The following is a 21,742-nucleotide window of genomic DNA, read 5'->3' as shown; positions in this document are numbered from 1 at the left end:
TGGGTAGGTAGGTAGGTAAGTAGGTAGGTGAGTAGGTAAGTAGGTAGGTAGGTAGGTAGGTACTGTATAAGAAAGGAAATTATTGGAGAGAAAAAATAATGAAGAGTGAATATTAGATAGATAGATAGATAGAAAAGCAAGAGATAGACCAAAATAGACAGCCAGATAGATAAATAGCTTAAGACCAACATACAGAGAGATGAACAGAATGAGTAAAGGCTAGATAGATAGATAGATAGAAATTAAGGGAAGGTAATTTAGTGCTGTCTACTGCTCTCTAATGACTGATAGATAGAGGGGTAGATAGATAGATACTTAGGGAGAGGTCAGTAGATAGATAGATAGATAAATAGGGAGATGTGTAGGTAGATAGATATGGAGACAGGTGAGTAGGTGAACACACACACACACACACACACACACACACACACACACACACACACACACATACAGGGAGACAGAAAGCAAGAGACAGACAGACAGCCACTTAGATAGCAAGACAGCCGAATAATTAACCCTTTAGTCTACCTCCCTCCTCCCTTCCCTCCCTCCCTCCATAATCAACTACACCTGCCCTCCAACTTCCTCTTTCCTTCCTTCCTTCCCTCCCTCCCTCCTTCATTTCCTTCTTTCCTTCCTTTCTCCCTTCCTTCCTTCCTTCTTCCTTCATTTTCTTCCTCCATCCTTCCCTCACTTCCCTACGTCCTTCTGTCTCCTCAAGGTAGATAGATAGATAGATAGACGGATAGATAGATAGATAGATAGACGGACAGGTAGATTAAACGGAGCGGCAGGTAAAGACTGATAAACAAGCAATGAAGACAATAACATCTCCCCCTCCCCTCCCTTCCCTTCCCTCCCCTCCCTTCCCTTCCCTTCCCTTTCCTTCCCTTCCTTTCCCGTCCCTCCCCTTCCTTTCCTTTTCCTTCTCTCCTCTCCCCTCCCCTTCCTTTCCTTTCCCTTCTCTCCCCTCCCCTTCCTTTCCTTTTCCTTCTCTCCTCTCCCCTCCCCTTCCTTTCCTTTCCCTTCTCTCCCCTCCCCTCCCCTCCCCTTCTCTTCCCTCCCTTTATCCTCCCCTCCCCTCCCCACCAATCACAAGCCGGCCTACATTACCCTCATTGGACGCAACTGTCGTGGTCCGGGGTTCGATTCTCGCATGTTGTTGTTGTTGTTGTTTGTTGTTGTTGGGGGGAGGTATTGTTGTTACACCCGCGCGTGCGAAGGGGGAGCGGAGAAATGAATAATGAACGAAGGAAATGAAGGAAGAAAGAAAGTGAATGCAGGGGATGAAAAAACGTAGAGAAAAATGAAAAAAGAAAGAAAGAAATGAAGGAAGTAAAGGAAAATGAAGGAGGGAAATGATGGAAGTGTATATAAATGAAGGTAGGAAGTGAATGATAATAATGGAAGGAAATGAAGGAATTGAAAGTCTATAAAATGAAGTCAGTGAAAGAAAATGAAGGAGGGAAATGATGAAAATGTATAAAAACGAAGGAAGGAAATGAAGGAAGTGAAGCAAAATGAAGGAAGGAAACGAAGGACGTGAATGAAAATGAAGGAAGTGAATGATGAGGGAAGGAAGTGAATGATAATGAGGGAAGGAAGTGAATGACAATGAAGGAAGTGAAGGAATATGAAGGAAGTGAATGATGAGGGAAGGAAGTGAATGAAAATGAAGGAAGTGAATGATGAGGGAAGGAAGTGAATGACGATGAAGGAAGTGAAGGAAGGAAATGAAGGAAAATGAAGGAAGTGAAGGAAGTCCAAAAAAGCCTCTAATTTCCTCACGGTTATATAAGCCTGAAACAAGATGCGTTACACCGATACATGACACGGAACTAACTAAGGAAGGAAGGGAGGAAGAAGGGTTGAAAGGAGGAAGGAGGGAAGGAAAGGAGGAAGGAGGGAAGGAAAGAGGGAGGAAGGAGTGAAAGAAACGAAGATGAAGGAAGAGAGGAAGAAGTGAAAGAAGGAAAGAAGAAGGAAGGAAAGGAGGGGAGGAAGAATGGATGAAAGAAGGAAAGAGGAAGGAAGGAGGGAAGGAAAGGAGGAAGAAGGGATAAAAGGAGGAAGGAAGGGAGGAAGAAGGGATGAAAGGGAGAAGGGAAGGAAGGGAGGAAGAAGGGATGAAAGGGAGAAGGGAAGGAAGGGAGGAAGAAGGGATGAAAGGAGGAAGGGAGAAGGGAAGGAAGGGAGGAAGAAGGGATGAAAGGAGGAAGGAAGAAGGGAAGGACGATTGGAAATATAAGGAAGGAAAGAAGGAAGGAGGGATTGAAAAGAAGGAAAGAGGAGGGAGGGATGACATCACTGAAGGAAGGAAGAATTGAAGGAGGGAAGGAGAACGGAGATGTGAGGGAAATAAAGGAAGGAAGGAGAGAAGGAAAATAAAGAAGGCAGAGAGAGAGAGAGAGAGGTGAATAAAAATGAGGCTAAAGAAGAAAGTAGTAAAAGAAGGAAAGTCAGGGAGGGGGGAAGGGGGAGGGAGAGAGGGAGGGAGGGAAGGAGAGAAGACCTGGCAGCCATTTTTCTACCTCTTAATGGGCCAAATCGCGAGAGCTACTTAGCAGAATGGGGAGGAGGTGTTGGTGGAGGGAGGGAGGAGATAGATGGAGGGAGGGAGGGGAGGGAAGAGGGAGAGAGACGGAGGTGTTGTTGGAGGGGGGAGGGAGGGGAGGGGAGAGGAGAGAGAGGGAGGTAGTTGTTGGAAGGGGGAGGGAGGGGATAGATGGAGGGAGGGAGGGAGAGAGAGAGGGAAAGAGAGACGGAGGTGGTTGTTGGAAGGGGGAGGGAGGGTAGGGAAGCAGGAGGAGGTTAGATGGTGTTATAATGCAGGAAGTAAGAGAGAGGAGGGGAAGGAGAGGATGGAGGGAAGGAGGTAGAGAAATATATGGAGCGTGGGAGGAACAGAGAAAGGGAAGGAGAGAAGGAAGGAGGAGGGAATTTAGGAGGTAGAGAAGTATATGGAGGGAGGGAGGAAGAGAGGAAAGGAGGGAGGGAAGGCGAGGAGGAAGGAAAGTCAGGAAGGAGGGAGGAGGGAATGAAGGAGGTAGTGAAGTATATGGAGGGAGGGAGTTTAGAGAAGGGTGTCATTAGATGTGAGGGAGGAGGAAGGGAGGGAGGGATCGAAGGAGGAAGGAAGGAAGGAAGGAGGGAGAGAGGGTAGAGAAATGTATGGAGAAGGGAGGGAGGGAAGGAAGGAGGGATAGGAGAAGGAAGGGGTGAAGGAATGGAAGGATAGATAGGGAAAGAGGGAGGGATAGATAGAAAAGAGGGAGGGAGGTAATGTAGGTAAGAATCGAAGAGGGAGTAAATTGCATGTAGGGAGGGAGGGACGGGGGAGGGAGATGAACGTGGGTTGGGGGAGGAGAGGGAGGGAGGAAGGGAAGGGGGAGGGAGATGAACTTGGGCAGGGGGAGGAGAGGGAGGGAGAGAAAACGAGGGAGAGACGATGTAAGTGAGATGGATGAAGGAAATGAGGTCGGAGAGAGAGAGAGAGAGAGAGAGTTGTAAAGAGAGAGGTAGGGAGAGAAGGAAGAGGGGGTAAATGAGAGAGAGAGAGAGAGAGAGAGCAACCCCCCAATCAAAACAAACCATCCAATCCAACAAAAAACTTAATTCCGGGTCACACAACAGAGAACACAAAGGCTCAGATACAGGTTGCATAGTGGAGAGTAATTAGACATTATAATTACATTATTACAACTACTCAGAGTACCTGGGTAATTAATCAAGTCAGAGGAAGCAGCTTAATTAGGGGTCATTAGCCAGAGCAATTAAGAGAAAGAGGAGAGGAACATTCGGCTCATTATGTCTATCCGGTAATTGTATAAGTTTGTCTAGGGGATAATTCGGCTGTTTCTCTATCTATCGCCACCAGATTTGGCAGATAGATAGACTTAGGGTTAATGTACGTGCTGTCAAAATTTGGTTCCCTAAGGTCAAAGGTCAAGGTCAAGAAATTCGAAAAACCATGACCCCACAGTCACTTTAGGAATATATATATATATATATATATATATATATATATATATTTTTACCTTAAAGTCATCTATTCTTCATGGCTCTGGACACGAACTAGGGAGCCCGTTCACAAGACTCTTAACCTCTTGCAAGCGGCGACTTAGTTTTTAGTTAATTCTTACCTCCAGACTATTATATGGATGAGAATTTTTATTAGTAAAGAAAAAAAATAGTGAAGGCTAATTATAAATCCAGTAAAAAAAAATACATGAAAAAATAAAAAATAGGTAATGACAGGAAAAAATTAGAAAGACTACCCCATAGAGAAAGTTTTACATGTCACCTTTTTGGCTCTAATACCCACTGTTTGGAAGGTGTAATATGCTAGGGATATATGTTCGGATCTGGTAGTGGGGAATTGGTGTTTTTTTTTGGGGGGGGGGGAAGAGGGGGGTTATTGAGGATGAGAGGGAGGGAGAGGGAGAGGGGGGTAAGCTGGTAGGGAAATCGTTAAAAAAAAAAAAAAAAGCGAGAGGAAAAATTAAAACGCGAGAGAGAGAGAGAGAGAGAGAGAGAGAGAGAGAGAGAGAGAGAGATTAATATGCATGTAAAAGTATAGAAAACGGAAGAGAAGAGAGAGAGAGAGAAATAAACCTAGCCTTCTATTGATTAAGCAACACGTAATCTTTTGTCTAAGTCACGTGTGTGTGTGTGTGTGTGTGTGTGTGTGTGAATCAGTATACACACCCTGGCAAACATATACGTGCACATGCAAAGAGGCACACACACACACACACACACACACACACACACACACACACACACACACACACACACACACATCGCAACGCACATTCATCTTTATCACGATTTTTATAATATGAAGGAGAGGAGAATAGGACTTATGGAGGGGGATGGAGGGGTGAAAGTCCTTTGCTGGGTGAGAGAGAGAGAGAGAGTTTAAGATCAGAGAGGAGGAGGGAGGGAGGGAAGGGGAAGAAATCAGGGAGGGAGGGAAAAGGTGGGAGGGAGGAAGAGAGAGAGAGAGAGTGAGTGAGTTTAAGATCAGAGAGGAGGAGGGAGGGAGGGAGGGAAGGGGAAGAAATCAGGGAGGGAGGGTGGAAGAGAGAGGGAGGGAGGGAGGAAGAGAGAGAGGGAGGGAGGGAAGGAGGCAGAGAGAGATCAGAAAGACAGACAGGGATTTGGAGCGAAGGAAAGGCGGAAGGAAGGAGGGAGTGAAGGAATGAAGGAGAGTAAGAAGAGAAGCAGGGACGGAAGGAAGGAGGGTAAGAAGAATGACGAGGGAAAAGGAAGGAGGGAAGGAAAGTAGGAAGGAAGCAAGGAACTGAAGGAAATAAGGAAGGAAAGGAAAATGAATAAGAAGGAGAAATAGAAGGATTGAAGGAAAAAGCAAAGAAGTGAAGAGGAAGAGGGAAGGAAAATAAAGGAGGATGAGGGAAGGAAGGGAGGACTGATAAAGATAGAAATTAAAAAGATGAAGGAAGGAAGGAAGAAGTGAAGGAAGTGTTGAAAAATAAATGAAGGAAGAAGGATAGGAGTGAGAGAAGGAAGGAAGGAAGAAAAAAGGAAACAAAAGGAAGGAAGAAAATGGTAATAAAAGAAGAGAGAAGGAAGGAAGGAAGGAGGATCTTGTGAATGAGAGAGAGAGAGAAGGAGGGAAGGTGCTGAATGGACAGGAAAAAGGGAGGGAATATATTGTGAAGAGCTTGCTGGCTCCATCATTATTCCCTCTCCTTCCCTCCCTCCCTCCTTCCCTCCTTCCTTCCCTCCCTCCTCTCCTTCCTTCCCTCTCCCTTCCTTCCTTCCCTTCCTCTCTCCTTCCCTCTTTCCTTCCCTTCTTCTTTCAGTTCACCCCTTTCCACACCTCCTTCCTTCTCTCCATCCCATCCTTTTTTCTTTTCTTCCATCCTTCCTCCCTTCCTTTCTTTCCTTCCTCCCTTCTTTTTCCTTCTTCCCCTTCTTTCCTTCCTCTTGTGCTTATTATCTTCCTTCCACCTTTCCTTCTTCTCCTTCCCTTACTTCCTCCTCTCCTTCCCTTCCTTCATCCTTTCTTTCCTTCCATCCTTCCGTTTCTCATCCTTCCTTCCTTCTCTCCTTGCTTCTTCTTTCTCCTTTGGTTTGTTTATTTCTCCTTTGGTTTGTTTATTTCTCCTTTCCTTCTTTCCTTCTCCTTCGTTTCCTTCCCTCCCTCCTTCTTGTCTTCCTCGTTCCCCCTCCTTCCTTTCTCTCCTTCCTCCGTGTCTCTTTAATTCCTTATTCTCTCTCTCTCTCTCTCTCTCTCTCTCTCTCTCTCTCTCTCTCTCTCTCTCTCTCTCATTTCCTCACAAAATCCCCTATTTTCCTCTTGTCAAATCTCCCTCCTTCCCTCCTTTTTTCTCCTTCAGCTTTCCTTCATTCCTTCATTCCTTCACTTTCCTTCATTCCTCCATTCCTTCACTTTCCTTCATTCCTCCATTCCTTCACTTTCCTTCCTTCCTTCCTTCATTTTCCCTCACTTTCATCTTTCCTTCATCTTTAATTCTTCCTTCATATTCCTTCCTGTTTTCCTTAAGTTTTCCTTCATTCTTCCTTCGTTCTTCATTTTTTCCTTCATCCTTCATTGTCATCATCTTCTTTACATCCTTGCCCATTAATTTTCCTTTTATCTTATTTTTTCCTTCCTTTCCTTCCTTCCCTTCCTTCCTCTCCTTTCCTTCCTTCCTTCCTTCCTTCCTTCCCCCCTTCCTTCCTTCCTTCCTTCCCCCCTTCCTTCCTTCCTTATTTCCCCCCTTCCTTCCTTCCTTATTTCCTTCCTTCCCCCCTTCCTTCCTTCCCCCCTTCCTTCCCCCTTCCTTATTTCCTTCCTTCCCTCCTCCCTCCTTCAGCTCTTTCTTCGTTTTTTATTTTCCTCCTCCTCCTCCTCAAGCAATTACTGGACATAGTAAAAGTAAGCCTCTCTCTCTCTCTCTCTCTCTCTCTCTCTCTCTCTCTCTCTCAGGTTCTTTTTCAACTCTCCTTCCTCTTCTTCTCTTCTTCGTGACTATTCTCCATATGTTTCCTTCCTTTTTTCCATCTTGTTGTGCATTGCTCTCTCTCTCTCTCTCTCTCTCTCTCTCTCTCTCTCTCTCTCTCTCTCTCTCCATTGCTTCATTTGCATGCTACCCTCCATCGATAGTGGTGGTTGTGGTTGGGATGGTGGTAGTTGTGGTAGGGATTGTGGTAATGGTGATTGAGATGGTGGTTGTGGTTGGGATGGTGGTAATTGTGGTAGAGATGGTGGTAGTTGTGGTAGGGGGAGTGGTTGTGGTAGGGATGGCGGTAGTTGAGGTAAGGATGATGGTAGTTGTGGTAGGAATGGTGGTAGTTGTGGTAGGGGCGATGTTGGTAGAAGGGGAAGGTGAGATAATTGTGGTGATTACAGGTGTATGGATGGATGAGTGACAGGTGATGGTGGTAGTGGGTAGTAGCTGTGGAGGCCGTTGTGGTAGTGGTGGTAGTTTTAGTAGTAGTAGTAGTAGTAATTGAAAAACTCTACGGAAATACCAACCCACATTTCACTATCTCGCGGTTTTGGTGTGTGTGTGTGTGTGTGTGTGTGTGTGAGAGAGAGAGAGAGAGAGAGAGAGAGGGAGAGAGAGTAAATAAAAAAAAGAGCAAAAGATTATATGTGGGGAAAATGAGAGAATAAATGAAAACGGATCATAAGACAAAGATAATGAGGAAAATGATGCATAGGAGACGAAGACCAGGAAAAACAAAGATAATATATGAAAAGAGGAAAAAGTTAGAGAGGAGATATAGGAAAGCGGGAAAATTAGAGAGAAAAGAGAGGAGAAAGAAGAGAGAGAGAACAGGGGAAAAGAAAGAAAAATGAGAAAAAGAAAGACGAGAAGAAGAAAAGAGAGAGAAAGATAAAAAAAAATGAACAGAGGGAAAGAGATGGAGAGAAATAATGGAAAAAAAGAAAGAGATAGAGAATAGAGAAAAAAGTGAGGAAAGGAAGGAAAAAAAATATATATATTGGAAAAGAAAACGGAAAAAAAAAAGAGAAATGTCCACGATGGGAGACTCAAATATTTTCAAGCTTATTTCAGTTTTTTTATATATATATATTGTACTTTTTTTTTTTTTATTGGGGTCCGACATGAAAGAAAACGAGTATGGGTGGACGGTCGGGTGGATGGTTGGATGGTTCGCTGAGTGATTGGTGTGCTACTGAATAGAGGTGGAAGATTGGATGGTTGGATGGATGGATGGATGTTAGGAAAGTTGGAAGGTTGGATGGATGAGTGGATGGTTGGTTGGGCGGTTGGAGGAATGGGTGGATGGATGGTTGGATGGGTGGGTGGACGGTTGGATGGATGGATGGATAGGTGGGTGGTTGGATGGGTGGGTGGGTGGATGGATGCCTGGGTGGGTGAATGGATGGATGGATGGATAGATGGAAGGATGGATGGATAGTTAGATGAATGAGAGAATTGAAGGAAGTATGCAGTGAGGAAAAGGAAAGAAGAAAGGAAGGAAGGAGAGAAAAATGGAAAGATGGAGGGAGGAGGAAAGGAAGGAGGGAGGGAGGGAGAGAAAGAAGGGGAGAAGATGGAAGAGATAAAGAGGAGAGAAGGAAGGAAGGAAGAAAAACAATAGAAGAAGGAAGGAAAGAAGGAGCAAAAATGGATGAGCTGCAAGGAGGGAGGGAAAGAAGGAGAGAAAGAAGGATTGAAGGAGGGTGAAGGAGTGATATGTATCGTTTCCCAATGGTCCAATATGAGAGAGAGAGAGAGAGAGAGGGAGGGAGGGAGAGAGAGAGACTTCCTTCCTTCCTTCCTTCCTTCTTTCTTTCCTCTACTTCATCATCTCTTTCTCCCGTCCTTGCTTCCTCCTTTCTTCCTTCATTTTCCCTTTCCTTTCCCTCCCCCTTTTGCTTCCTTCCTTCATTCCTTCCCTCCCTCCCGTTCTTCCTTCCCACCTTCCTTACTCATCTTCTACCCTCTTCTGTACAACATCTCTCCAATCTCTCTCCTTCCTTCCTTCCTTCTTCCTTCCTTCCTTCCTTCTACTCTCCCTCTCTCAATCTCCCTCCCTCCCTCCATCCTAAATCACTCCAATCCTCCTTCACTATCTTTTTCTCTGCCTCTTTCGTCCTTAATTGCTCTCTCTCTCTCTCTCTCTCTCTCTCTCTCTCTCTCTCTCTCTCTCCCTCCCTCCCTCCCTCCCTCCCTCCCTCCCTCCCTCTTTCCGTTCTTTCTTGTCTTTCCTTCCTCCCCTCCCTTCCCCTTCCTTCCCTCCCCTCCCCTCCCCTCCCCTCCCCTCCCCTCCCCTCCCTCCCTCCTTCAGAGAGGTATTGGACATCTTGATTAGTACTGAGAGAGACAATCACTTCCTTCATTCTCTCTCTCTCTCTCTCTCTCTTTCCTTCCTTCACTTCTTCCCTCCTTCGCCTCTTCCTCCCTTCCTTCTTTTTGTTTCTCATTCGACCTTCATTCCTTCGTCTCTTTCCATCCTTCCTTCCTTCCTTATTTCTTCCTTCCTTTCCTCTTTCTTCTCTTTCTCTCCCCTCATCAAGTTTTCCCTCCTTCATTCTCTTTCCTTCATTCCTCTCCTCTAATACTCTTCTTTAATCCTTTCCTTCTCCTCCACTCCTCTTCCCTTCTTCCTTCCTCCTCTTCTCCTCCTCCTCCCATCTTCCTTCCTCCTCTCCTCACTTCTTCCTTCCTCCTCTTCTCCTCCTGCCTCCTTCCTTCCTCCTCTCCTCCCCTCTTCCTTTATCTGTTCCCTCTCCTTCACCCTCTCTCTATATCATTCTTTTTCCTGTATCCATTGTCCTTCCCTCATCCTCTCATTCTCCCCTAATTCTAATCTCTCTCTCTCTCTCTCTCTCTCTCTCTCTCTCAATACCTCGCTGTCTCCCTCGCCCATCCCTTTGTTTACATTTTATCACAGAAAACGGAGCATCAGTCATTTTTAAGGGGAATCCCAAGTAAATCTCTCTTCCTTATATCAAGTGAAGGGAGACAGGGAGATTGAGGTCTCCCTGAGGATTAAGGGAGGGAAAAATGCATTGATTAAGGGAGCTTAGAGTGGAGGAGGAAGGGAGAGGGAGGGTATGGGTGGATTTGTGTGAGATGGGAAAAATGGAGATGAAGGCGGGGAGAGAGAGAGAGAGTGGAGAAACACACACACACACATACACAGTAAAGAAAGAAGAACAATTGGAGAGAGAGAGAGAGTAAAGAACAAGAACAGCACAAAAAAAAAACACACAAAGAAAACATACAGGTAAAGAAAATGACTCAAACGCTTCGAACGACCAAGCGAGACAGACACGGATACCCAAAGCAACCCCGACTCACCCAAATCCAACCCAATTTATTATCCCTCGCCTAATTAACGACGAGAGCAATTAGGAAAAGTGGTTAATGAGGTCTTAACTACCGCGTGACCCCTGTTAGGCTATTTACAAGGGTCGTTAGAGGTTAAAAGTAAGTGGGAGATTAATTCGGTGGTTGGCGGTTGTTAAGGGTGATTTTGGGTTGGGTTTGGGTTGGAGGGCTGGTTGTGAGGTGGAAGTTGGTTGGGCTGGGTTTAGGTTGGGTTATTATTATTGTTATTATTATTATTATTATTATTAGCAATATAATCATCTTCATTCTTCCTTTCATCATCTCTTCTCCCCTCTCTCTCTCTCTCTCTCTCCCACGAAACCAAAGCCAGTGCCAGTATCCGAACGTCATAAATACCTCTTTCTAACGCGGCACGAACGAATCCGGATGGCAAAACTTGACATGTCGCAAAAACGTCCTTATTTCGGAGTAGGGGCCAGGTCCGCCATTTTGAATCCAACTCCCCCTTATTATACCCCATTTTTAGGGACATGGAAGGTTCATTTACGGTTGTGGGGTTGGATGTAGGTGAGATAGGAGGGTAGGTGAGGTTAGAGCGTAAAATGACTTAGAGATTGATGATGGAAAGGGGTGAAATAAGGTGGGGCTCGGAACCAAAATGGCGGACGTGGCCACCTCCCGCCGCCCCCCGCCGCAAAAACGCAAACACGAGAAAGATTGGCTAATTCGCTCAGGCCTTTGTGTGTCCGTACGATGAGCAGAGAAAAGTGACGCAAGGAAATGAAAAATAAGACAGAATTGTGCCTGTGTCGAGGTGTGTGTGTATCTTTGTTTTAACCTGTGTGTGTTTTTTGTATGTATGTTTGAGTGAGGGTACCATTTGACTAATGTGTGTGTGTGTATGTATTAATCTGAGTGTGTTTTTTATGTGTATGTTTGAGTGAGGGTACCATTTGACTAATTGTGTGTGTGTGTGTGTGTGTGTGTGTGTGTGTGTGTGTGCATCCCTTTTTTTTTTCCAGGATTGTTCGTCTGTGTGTATATGAGCGTTTTTTTTTTTCTTTCTTTTTTTTGGAGGTGAGCGAAATTTTTTGGTAAGGAAAAAGTCGAACCAGTGTTGCTTTTGCTGCGTGAAAAGTTTTGCCCCTGAAATTAATTGACTGTGTGTGTGTGTGTGTGTGTGTGTGTGTGTGTGTGTGTGTGTGTGTTTTAATCTGTGTGTGTTTGACTGAAGGCACCATTTGACTTTTACTATATTTTTGTGTAGCGTGTGTGTGTGTGTGTTTTAATCTGTGTGTGTTTGATTCAGGGCACCATTTAACTTTTCTGTATTTGTATGTGTGTGTGTGTGTGTGTGTGTGTGTTTAATCTGTGTGTGTTTTACTGAAGGCACTAGTTGACTTTTCTGTATTTTTGTGTGGTGTGTGTGTGTAGTGTGTGTGTGTGTGTGTGTGTGTGTGTGTGTGTGTGTGTGTGTGTGTGTGTGTGTGTGTCTTTGTTTTAATTTGTGTGTTTTTGTGTGTATGATTGAGTGTACCATAACCTTTCTGTGTGTGTGTGTGTGTGTGTGTGTGTGTGTGTGTGTGTGTGTGTGTGTGTGTGTGTGTGTGTGTGTGTGTGTGTGAAATAGAAGTGCACACAGTTTAGCACCTGTGTACCTGGATGAGTTATAACACCTGCCTAATTAACCGTTAATGACCCGTAATTACCTGTTCAAGGTCGGGGCCGCCAGGTAAATAATGAGATCTAATTATTGAAGGCTGGATTATCTTGAGTTATTGATTTTATTGGTTTTGATTATTATTATTACTATTATTATTATCATTATTATTATTACTACTACTACTACTACTACTAAAAGTATCGAATATTTGAGTTCATCATCATCATCATTCTTCTTCTTATTATTATATTATTATGTGGTAGGTGGGGGCGCTCACCATCCACTCACTTGATGCAGTGCGGCTCTTAAGTGTCTGCCCTTTCCTCTCTTCCATCCTTCTTTCCTTCCATCCTCTTCTGTCTTTCTTTCCTTCATTCTTTTCTTGTCCTTCTGCCTACGGGTAACTTTACACTCCCTCTTCTGTCTTCCCTTCTTTCTTTCCTCTTGCTTCTGCCAATGGGTGACTCTGCAGCGAGTGACAAGCCAAATGGTTTCTTGTACACCCTGAAATCATTTACTACGCTGGGTAGTAACCATATAACTAAATTGTGGCACCTGGTGGTTTAGTGGGTAATTTTTTTTTACTTATCGCCTGCCTTCCTTCCTTCCTTCCCTTTTGTTTTGCTTCTTATCGCCTTCTTCCTTCCTTCCTTCCTTTCTTCTTATCTTCCTTCTTCCTTCCTTTCTTGCACATTCTTAATCTCCTGTTTCTTCTTCCTCCATTCTGCTAATCTTCCTTTTCTCTTCCTTCCCTTTATCGTCTCTCTCTCTCTCTCTCTCTCTCTCTCTCTCTCTCTCTCTCTCTCTCTCTCTCTCTCTCCAGGCCTTAGATCCTGAAAGCAGATTTCCTGTGCTAAGCAACTTTCTCCTTCCTTCTTTCCTTCCTTCCTTCTCTCCCTCGTCTGACTCTCCTTCACTGTTCCTTCCTTCTCTCACTTAATTTTCTCTCTCTCTCTCTCTCAGTTTTCTTTCCTTCCTTTGCTTCTTCCTTTTTTTTCCTTCCTTCTTCCTGCCTTCCTTTCTCTTTTTCCTTCTCTCCCTCTCTTCCTTGAGCCTCCTTCTCTTCCCTACTTCTCTCCATTTCTTTCTCTTCTCTCTTATCTCTCCCACTCTTTCTCTCTCTTCTTGAATCACCATCTCTCATCCCTCCTTCGTCTCTCTCTCTCTCTCTCCTTTTTCCTACTCCCACAACAATTGACTTTTTTCGCGTGCACTTAATTAGGCGTTTAGCTTCCCGAATTTGGCGAGTAAGAGCCCGCGAAATTCCGCAGCTAAACATTTGGCGAGGGGTTGGTTAATTTTGGCGATGGGGTTGAGTGGGATTGAGAGGGATTGGATGAGGATTTAAAGGATTGAGTGGGATTGGATGAGGATTTTAAAGGATTGAGTGGCGATGGGTGGGATTGAGAGGGATTGGGTGAGGATTGAGAGGGATTGAGTGGGATTAAAAGGATTGGGTGGGATTGAGAGGTATTCAGGAGGATTTCAAGATGATAATGATGATGATGGTGATGATAATGATGATGACGGTAATGGTAATGATGATAATGATGATGGTGGTAGTGATGATAATGATGACGATGATGGTAGTGATGACAATTATAATGACGACAATGATGATGGTGATAATGATGATAATATTATAATGATGAATTTTTGCAACCAGACTCATCAACCTAACACACAAATAATAATAATATCCCCTTCAGTAACCACTAAAAAATAAATAAATAAATAAAATAGAAATTCGAAAAAAAAAAAACCCGCGCCAAAAATTTAAATCCCCGTTTGTTTACATTTTCAGGTTGGTTGATTCGGCGTCCGGTCATCTCGGCTCCTGTGCCCGCCAAGGTAGGAAAAAATATATTCCTCTTTTTTTCCTTTTCCATTTTCCTGCCAGGTGAGATGTGGGAAAATTCGGCGAGGTAAAAAAAAAGGAAAAAGTAGGCGGAAATGCCGGAATCGTATCAGCGGCGAAGTTGTATACAGGGACAGGTTGGAGCCGATGGGGATTTTTGCTGGATGTTTTTTTTCGCGTTTTCTCTGGATTTTATTCTCTTTTAAGTTTGCGTGTGTGTGTGTGTGTGTGTGTGTGTGTGTGTGTGTGTGTGTGTGTGTACTCTGTCTGTCTGTCTGTCTGTCAGTCCATCTATCTAGCTATCTGCTCTCTCTCTCTCTGCGTTTCACTCTTGTACTCTCTTTGTCTATCTATCCATCTGTCTGTCTATCTATCTGCTGACTACTTTTCTATCTTCCTCTCTTTCCATTTCAGACTCTTCCTCCCTCACTATCTCCCCTACTTCCCCCTCCCCCTCCCCCCCTCACTTCATCCTTCTCCTTTCCTCTCCCTTCATCCATCCTTGTTCTCTCTCCCTTCCCTCCCTTCATCTCCCTTTCCTCTCCCCCACCTTGTGTATTGGTCTCTTCCTCCCTTCCATCCCTCCTTTCTTCCCTCCCTTCTTTCTTCCCTCCCCCTTCTTCCCCTCCCCTTCCCTCTTTCCTTTCCTTCGTCTCTCCCTCTCCCCCCCCAACAGCCTCCCCCTCCCCTTCCCTCCTCTCCCTCTCTCTCGCTCCCTCCCTCCCATTCCCCTTCCTCCTCGACTTCCTCTTTCCTCCCACCCCCTCCTCATCCTTACCTTCCTTCTCTTCCTCTCTTCTCCCCCTCCCTCCCTCTCGCCATCCTTGCATCTCCCCCTCCCCTCCCTCCCTCCCTCCCTCCCCTTAATACCCCCGCATCGCATTCCCGTCTGTCTGTCTGCCTGCCTGTCTGTCTCTTTGCTCTCCCTTTGTCACTTGAGACAGCTCGGGATTCTCTCTCTCTCTCTCTCTCTCTCTCTCTCTCTCTCTCTCTCTCTCGGTTGGTTTTATTGGTTATTTTTATCAACCTTATTTATCTATCTATCTATCTATTAATATCAAATCTATCTATCTGTCTATCTGTGTCTGTCTATCTCTCCATCTATCTATCTGTCAGTGTCTATCTAAATCTTCCTTACATTCCTTCTTTTCTGCCTTCCACATTCTCTCTCTCTCTCTCTCTCTCTCTCTCTCTCTCTCTCTCATTACCTTTCGAGCCTGTCAGCTTTTTTCCTCCCTGTCACTCTCTTTTTTTTTGCTCTTTTTTCTTTCTCCCAACACGTGCCTTGCTCTCCCTCTCTCCTTCCTTCCTTCTCTCCTTCCTTCCTTCTTTCCTTCCTTCCTTCTTTCCTTCCTTCCTCAATCTTTCCATTCCTTCCTCCTTCCTTCTTTCCGTCCTTCCTCAATCTTTCCATTCCTTCCTCCTTCCTTGGTTCCTTCCTTCCTTCCTTCCTTCCTGCCTTTTCCTTCCTTCCTTCCTTTTCCTTCTTTTCTTCTTTCGTTCTTCTGTCTTACATTCAGTTTCTCTCTCTCTCTCTCTCTCTCTCTCTCTCTCTCCCTCCCCTTCTTGACCTCTCTCACTCCCTCTCTTCTTACTTCTCTCCATCTCTCCTTATCTCCCCCCTCCCTTCCTCTTATCTTTCCCTCCGCCCCTTTCTCCCTTCTTATCTTTCTCCCTTCTCCCTTCCCTGTCTTCTCTTCCTCCCTTCCATCCTTATTCCTTCCTTTTCTACTGACTTTCCATTCTCTCTCTCTCTCTCTCTCTCTCTCTCTCTCTCTCTCTCTCTCTCTCTCTCTCTCTCTCTCTCTCTCTCACACACACACACACACACACACACACACACACACACACACACACACACACACACACAACCTTCCCTTCTCCCACACCCTTCCTGTCACATTCCCTCCCCTGCCTACCCCTTCCTACTCCTGCCTGCCTCCCTGCCTTACCCTCCTGCCTCACCCTGCCTGCCTCCCTGCCTCACCCTGCCTGCCTCCCTGCCTGTGACCCTCCGCCCTTCGAACTCTCTGCCTAAACTTCCTGACAGCTGACGGCCGCTCTGTTTAGCAGGAGGCAGGCAGGGAGGTAGGCAGGATGAGGTTGGGGTAGACAGGGTGAAGCAGGGGTGGGCAGGGAGGCAGGTAGGGTGAAGCAGGGGTAGGTAGGGTGAGGCAGGGAGGCAGAGGTAGGTAGGGTGAGGCGAGGGTAGGCAGGGTGAAGCAGGGGTAGGTAGGGTGAAGCAGGGGAAGGCAGGGTGAAACAGGAGTAGGTAGGGTGAGGCAGGGGATAAGCAAGGACAGGCAGGAATAAGGTTGAGAGAGAGAGAGAGAGAGAGAAGTAGCAAGACTAAGGAGGGAAGTGAGGGAGAAAAACAAGAATAATATAAAAAAAAAAATAGGAGGGAGGGAAGGAGGGAGGGAAGGGAGAGAGGGAGGGAGGGAGAGAGAGAGAGAACGTGTTTAAGTGGTTTACTAAGAGAAAAGAGGGAGAGAGAGCGAGGGAGGGAAAAAGAGGGAGGGAGGGAGAAAGAGAGAGAGAGAGGAGGAGGAAGGGAGGAGAGAGGAACAGGGAAGGAGGAAAAAAAGGATAGGAAGAAAAATATGTGAGAGAGAGAGAGAGAGAGAGAGAGAGAGAGAGAGAGAGAGAGAGAGCAAAGAAACTGATGGGAAAAGTGAAATTAAAGAGAGTGAGAAAGTGAAAGAGGGGGAGAGAGGAATATGGGAGAATTAAAAGAGAATATATTAAAAGGGGGATAAAATTGAAAAGGGAGAGAGAGAGAGAGAGAGAGAGAGAGAGAGAGGACGTGAGAAAGGAGACCGAACGAAGGAAAGATTGTGTATGAATAATTAATGTAGGAAGGAAGGACAAAGAGGAAGGAAGGAGTGAAGGAAGGACAAGTGATAGTTATAAATGAAGGAGAAATGTAAGGAAAGAAGGAAGAGGGAAGGAGAAGAATATAAAAATTGATAAGAAAAAGGAAGAGAAGGAGTGAAGTAGGGAGAAGGAGGATAAATGAAGGAAGGAGGGATGGAGGGAGGGACAGGGAAGGTGAAGGAAGGGCGGAAAGAGGAGAGAGTGAAGGAAAAAAAGGAATATATGATTACTGAAGGAAGGAACTGGGAGAGAAGGAAGGATAGAAATAAGGAAGGAAGGGAAGGAAAAGTGATAAGAAAAGAGAGAGAGAATAGAAAGAAGAAAGAACTATGCCTTCCTTTCCCACCCTCTCCTAAACACCCTCACTTTATGCCTGCTGAGTGGCCCAATGTAAACAAAGAGCCTATTACGCTCACTCAGGGGCCCGAAAAATGAGCCTCTTACGCTGCGTGAGTGGGAAAGAAATTGTCTCCTCCTCACTGAGTGGCCCCTAAATTAACACACCAACTTAAGCTTCGTCCAGGGCCCACGCAAATCCCCCTTATGCCCGCTGAGTGGCCCAGGAATAAGTAATAATCATTTGAGTTTCCCCCCCACGCTCGTTCAAGGGCCCCCAAAACGCTCCTTTAAGCTCGGTGAGTGGCCTACGGTGCTCCCACGCTCACTGAGGGGCCCAAATATTTACCCACAATCCTTCATAGACTCGCGCTTCATTGGACCAAATATGGGGCCAACTCTCGCCATTTTGGTTTCTCATACCTTTATTTTGGGGGGCTTCCAACGCGTCTTTATGGTATTTTTAAGGATTTTAGGACAGAACAGGTCAAAATAACCCCTTGAATGACCTAATCCGACCTCCCAAATAATATAAACACACCAGAATCTCGAGTTATATCGCGGCGCCTGTAAACAAAATGGCGGAGATGGCCTAAATCCGGCTCATCGCGCTTCATGAGTGGGGCCGCTGCAGGAGTGGCCCCCGAGGCTAGCCAGCGAGCCTGTAAACAATATCCAGGCAGACTCGTTTCTCAGGGATGATAAGATGAAGTAATTAGCAATACCTGAGTCAGCTGGGTGGGGTTGAGAGGGTAATGAGATGTGAAATGAAGGAGGGAGGGAGGGATGAAGGAAAAGTAGGAGGAAAGAAGGGAAATGGAGAGAGGGAGGGATGAAGGAGAGAGAAGGAGGGAGGAAGGGAATGCAGGAGAGAGGGAGGAAAGGAGGGAGAGAGAGAGGGATGGATGAAAAGAGGGAAGGAGGAAGGAAAGAAGGGAGGGAGAGGGATGGATGAAAAATGGGAGAGGGAGGGAAATGAAGGAGAGGGAGGGAGATGAAGGAGGGAAATGAGAGAGAGAGAGAGAGGGAGAGTGTTGGAAGCAAAGAAAGATAGAAGAGAGGGAGAGAGAAAAGGAAGGAGGGAGGGAGAGAACGGGGTGGAGGAGAAGAAGGAAAGGGAGGGAAAAAGAGAGGAGAAGGAGGGAGAGAGAGGGATGGAGGAAAAGGGGGGAGAGGGAGGGAAAAAGAGGAGAAGGAGGGAGGGATGGAAAGGAGAGGGAGAGTGATGGAAGAAATCAGGGAGAGGAGGGAGGAAGGAGGGGGAGAAGGGAGGGAGGATTAGAGGGAGAGAGAGAGAGAGAGGGAAGGAGGGAGGGAGAGAAATGCGTAGGAAAGAGGGATAAAGTAACGAAATGGAGAGAGAGAGAGAGAGAGAGAGAGTAATGAGTTGTGAAATGAAGAAGGGAGAGAGAGAAATATTTAGGAAGGGAGGGAGGGAGAGGGAGAGTGGAATGTGGAATAGGAGTAGATAGATAGATAGATATACAGAGAGGAGGGGACTGGGGAAGAGAGAGAGAGAATCGCCGTGTGTAGAAGTAGTAATCAATGTAAAGATCTTGAGTCTCTCTCTCTCTCTCTCTCTCTCTCTCTCTCTCTCTCTCTCTCTCTCTCTCCCCCTCTCTCTCTCTCTCTCTCTCTCTCGCTCTCTTCTACTTAACGTACATAAGCCTATTAACACACACACACACACACACACACACACACACACACACACACACACACACACACACTCTCTGTCTCTCTCTCTCTCTCTCGTATCACCCTGACCATCACTGTTCCTATCAGTCTCTCTCCTCTCTCACTCACTCTCTCACTATCTCACTTTCTCTAATTTGTGTCTCTTTCACCAACAAGCCTAGCAGAGTCCTCAGTAGCGTGCATACCCCCCGATTTTTCAGCAGAATAAATCGGACACACACAGTTGCAACGAAATAGAAGGCGTCATCGTACTGAAGTTGTTGTGGTTGTTTTTGTTATTGTTTTTGTTGTGTATCTATCAGTCTGTATATCTGTTTATCAATATATCTATCTGTCTCAGAGTATCCACCTTCCTATAAATCTATCTATACACCTTTCTGTCTATCTATCTATCCATCTGTCTACCCATCTATCTATCAGTCTATCTGCTTGTCTATCTATCCATATATCTATTTATGTCAGTATCCACATACCTATAAATCTGTGTATATCTATCTGTCTATCTATCTATCTATCTATCTAGTGCCTTGTAACCATCCTTTACCTCAATTACCCCTGATGTTGCGACAAGAGGAGAGAGAGAGAGAGAGAGAGAGTCAACCACCACAAAGAAAAAAAAAGAAAAACAATGAAAGAGGACGATAAAGCCAGTTGAGAGAGAGAGAGAGAGAGAGAGAGAGAGAGAGAGGATATTAAAATGTGAGAGAGGGAGGGAAGGGAAAAAGGAACTAGGAAGGAACGTGATGTAAGAGATTGGACGATAGGGTGAAGGGTGAGAGAGAGAGAGAGAGCGAGAGAGAGAGAGAGAGAGAGAGAGAGAGGATATATTAAAAGACAGGGAACTGAAAAAATGCACAGAAAGACAAAGCATTCTCTCTCTCTCTCTCTCTCTCTCCCCCTCTCTCTCTCCGTTTTCTCTCTTTTTCATTTTTACACTTCTTTCTCCCCTTTCATCCTCCCTCCCTTCCTCCTTCTCCTCCCTCATTCTCTCCCTCCCTCCCTTTCCCACCACCTTCCCTTCTTCCATCTTCTCCCTCATTTCCTCTCTCTCCCTTTCCTCCCTTCCTCCTTTTCCGCCCTGTCTCCTCTCCCTCCCTTTTTCCTCCCTCATTTTCTCCCTCCCTTCTTCTCCCCCTTATCTCCTTTCCCTCCCTTTCTCGTCCCTCATTTTCTCTCCCTCCCTTTCCTCCCTTTTTTCCCCCCCTATCTCCTCTCCCTCCCTTTCTCCCTCATTTTCTTTCCTCTCCCTCCCAAACCCTCTTCACTTCTCCCTGTTCATTTTTTATCTCCCTGCCGTGATAAGGCGCCCTCAAGTAATCGCCCTCTCCCTGTCGCTGATAAGGGAGAGGGAGGGAGAGAGAGAGAGAGAGAGAGAATGGAGGAAAGTGACTGTGTGATTGTGAGAAAGGGATGGGGAAAGAGAAGTGTGTGTGTGTGTGTGTGTGTGTGTGTGTGTGAGAGAGAGAGAGAGAGAGAGAGAGAGAGAAAGTCAAGACGGAAAAGATAACGAGAGAGAGAGAAAAAAAAAAAAACAATGAAGGAGGGAGGTGAGGGATGGAAAGAAACGAAGGAAGGAAAGAGCTGGAGAAAAGGAAAGAAGGAAGTAAGGAGGAAGGAAGGAAGGGAAGAAATGAAGGAAAATAAATAGAAGGAAGAGATGAACAATTGAAGGAAGGAAGAGGTGAATGATTGAAGGAAGGAAAGGTTGAAGGAAGGAAGGAGATGAAGGGAGATAAGAAGGAAGGGAGGAGGAGGAAGGGAGAGAAAGGGTGTGTCGATGGGGAGTGATAGGGAGGGTGTGTGAGAGAGAGAGAGAGAGAGAGAGAGAGAGAGGGGACAGACATTGAGAGAATGAAAGTGACAGGGTGAAATAAAATGACTGATATAAAGTGAAAGTGACAGGAAAATGAGCAAAAATAGTGAAAGGAAAGTGACACCTGAAAGTGACATGGGTTGTGAAAATGACTTAGCTTAAAGGTGAAAATGACGTGAGTGACCTGGCAGTAGTTTGTGGAAAGTGAGAAGTAGAGAAAATGAAGAAAGTGACAAATATTTTGTGACTCACTACACAGGTGAAAGTGACTTGAAAGATAGTGTAGAGAAAGTGAGATAGCTTAGAGAAAGTGAGCGGTAGAACATAACAAGGAAAGTGACTGAAGAAATGACCGAAAAATACAAATGTGATGAAAGTGACAACGTGACAATGTATTGAGATGAAAGTGAGTAGAATATGATCATGAAAGTGACTCAAATTTTATCACTGACTCATAAATACAGATGACTGATTTAAACTTGCGAAGATGACTGGGAGTATTAGTGAAAGTGACTTAGGTGGTTCAGAAAAGTTGGTGAAGGTGACAAGCTACTCTATTGACACCAAAAAATATTGATGAAAATGACGCAAGTTTGAAAATTACTCAGGATGTATTTGAAAGTGACTCACCTTCACAATTAACAAAAAAATATTGATGAAAGTGACAAGTTTGAAAATGACTCAGGATGAATGTGAAAGTGACTCACCTTCTTGCTCGGCCGCCAGTGAATCCGAGAGAGCCAGGGTGAAGGTGACGCTCATGATCACCGCCAACCCCAGCCCCCCCAGCCACCCCAACCCCCTCATGTTCGTCTGGGTAGGGGGGGTGGGGGTCAGAGGAGGGTGAAAGTGAGGCTTGGTGAGTCTCCCATAACAGCTGTCATTTTCAGTCACTATCACCTGTGTTGCATCTTGTCAAACACTATATCATATTCTCTACCAGTCACTTTCACTACCTTAGCATACTGTCTCTAAATCATGTCATTTCTTTTTGTCATTCTATCTCTAACTTGTCACTTTCACATATTCTATCTAACTTTTCTTTAATCACTTTCACTATTTTATGCTCTCACTTTCCTTAGCTTTATTATTTGCCAGTCACTTTCACCAAATTTCACTCATTCCAAATTCTACTTTGTCTCAATTTTTTCATATTCTCTCACTTTCTCTTGCTTTGATTTTTGCCACTCACTTTC

At 45.3% G+C, this 21,742-nt stretch overlaps 1 protein-coding gene across 1 annotated transcript in view; it reads right to left on the bottom strand.

Annotated features, from left to right (window-relative positions):
- The window catches only part of LOC145402180 (uncharacterized), a 145,200-nt gene extending 123,688 nt beyond the window's left edge, over positions 1–21,512 (bottom strand). Inside the window, exon 1 of the mRNA XM_080274296.1 lies at positions 21,254–21,512. Within this exon, the coding sequence (XP_080130422.1) occupies positions 21,254–21,308 (55 nt within the window). The 5' untranslated portion in view covers positions 21,309–21,512. The remainder of the gene's footprint in view (positions 1–21,253) is intronic.
- Between the last annotated feature and the right edge of the window lie 230 nt (positions 21,513–21,742).

This window comes from Coenobita brevimanus, chromosome 57 (genome assembly GCF_032717465.1).
Source record: "Coenobita brevimanus isolate Jiangsu-jjx chromosome 57, ASM3271746v2, whole genome shotgun sequence".
NCBI classification, from domain to species: Eukaryota; Metazoa; Arthropoda; class Malacostraca; order Decapoda; family Coenobitidae; genus Coenobita; species Coenobita brevimanus.
This window is presented reverse-complemented; position numbering and strand designations above follow the sequence as displayed.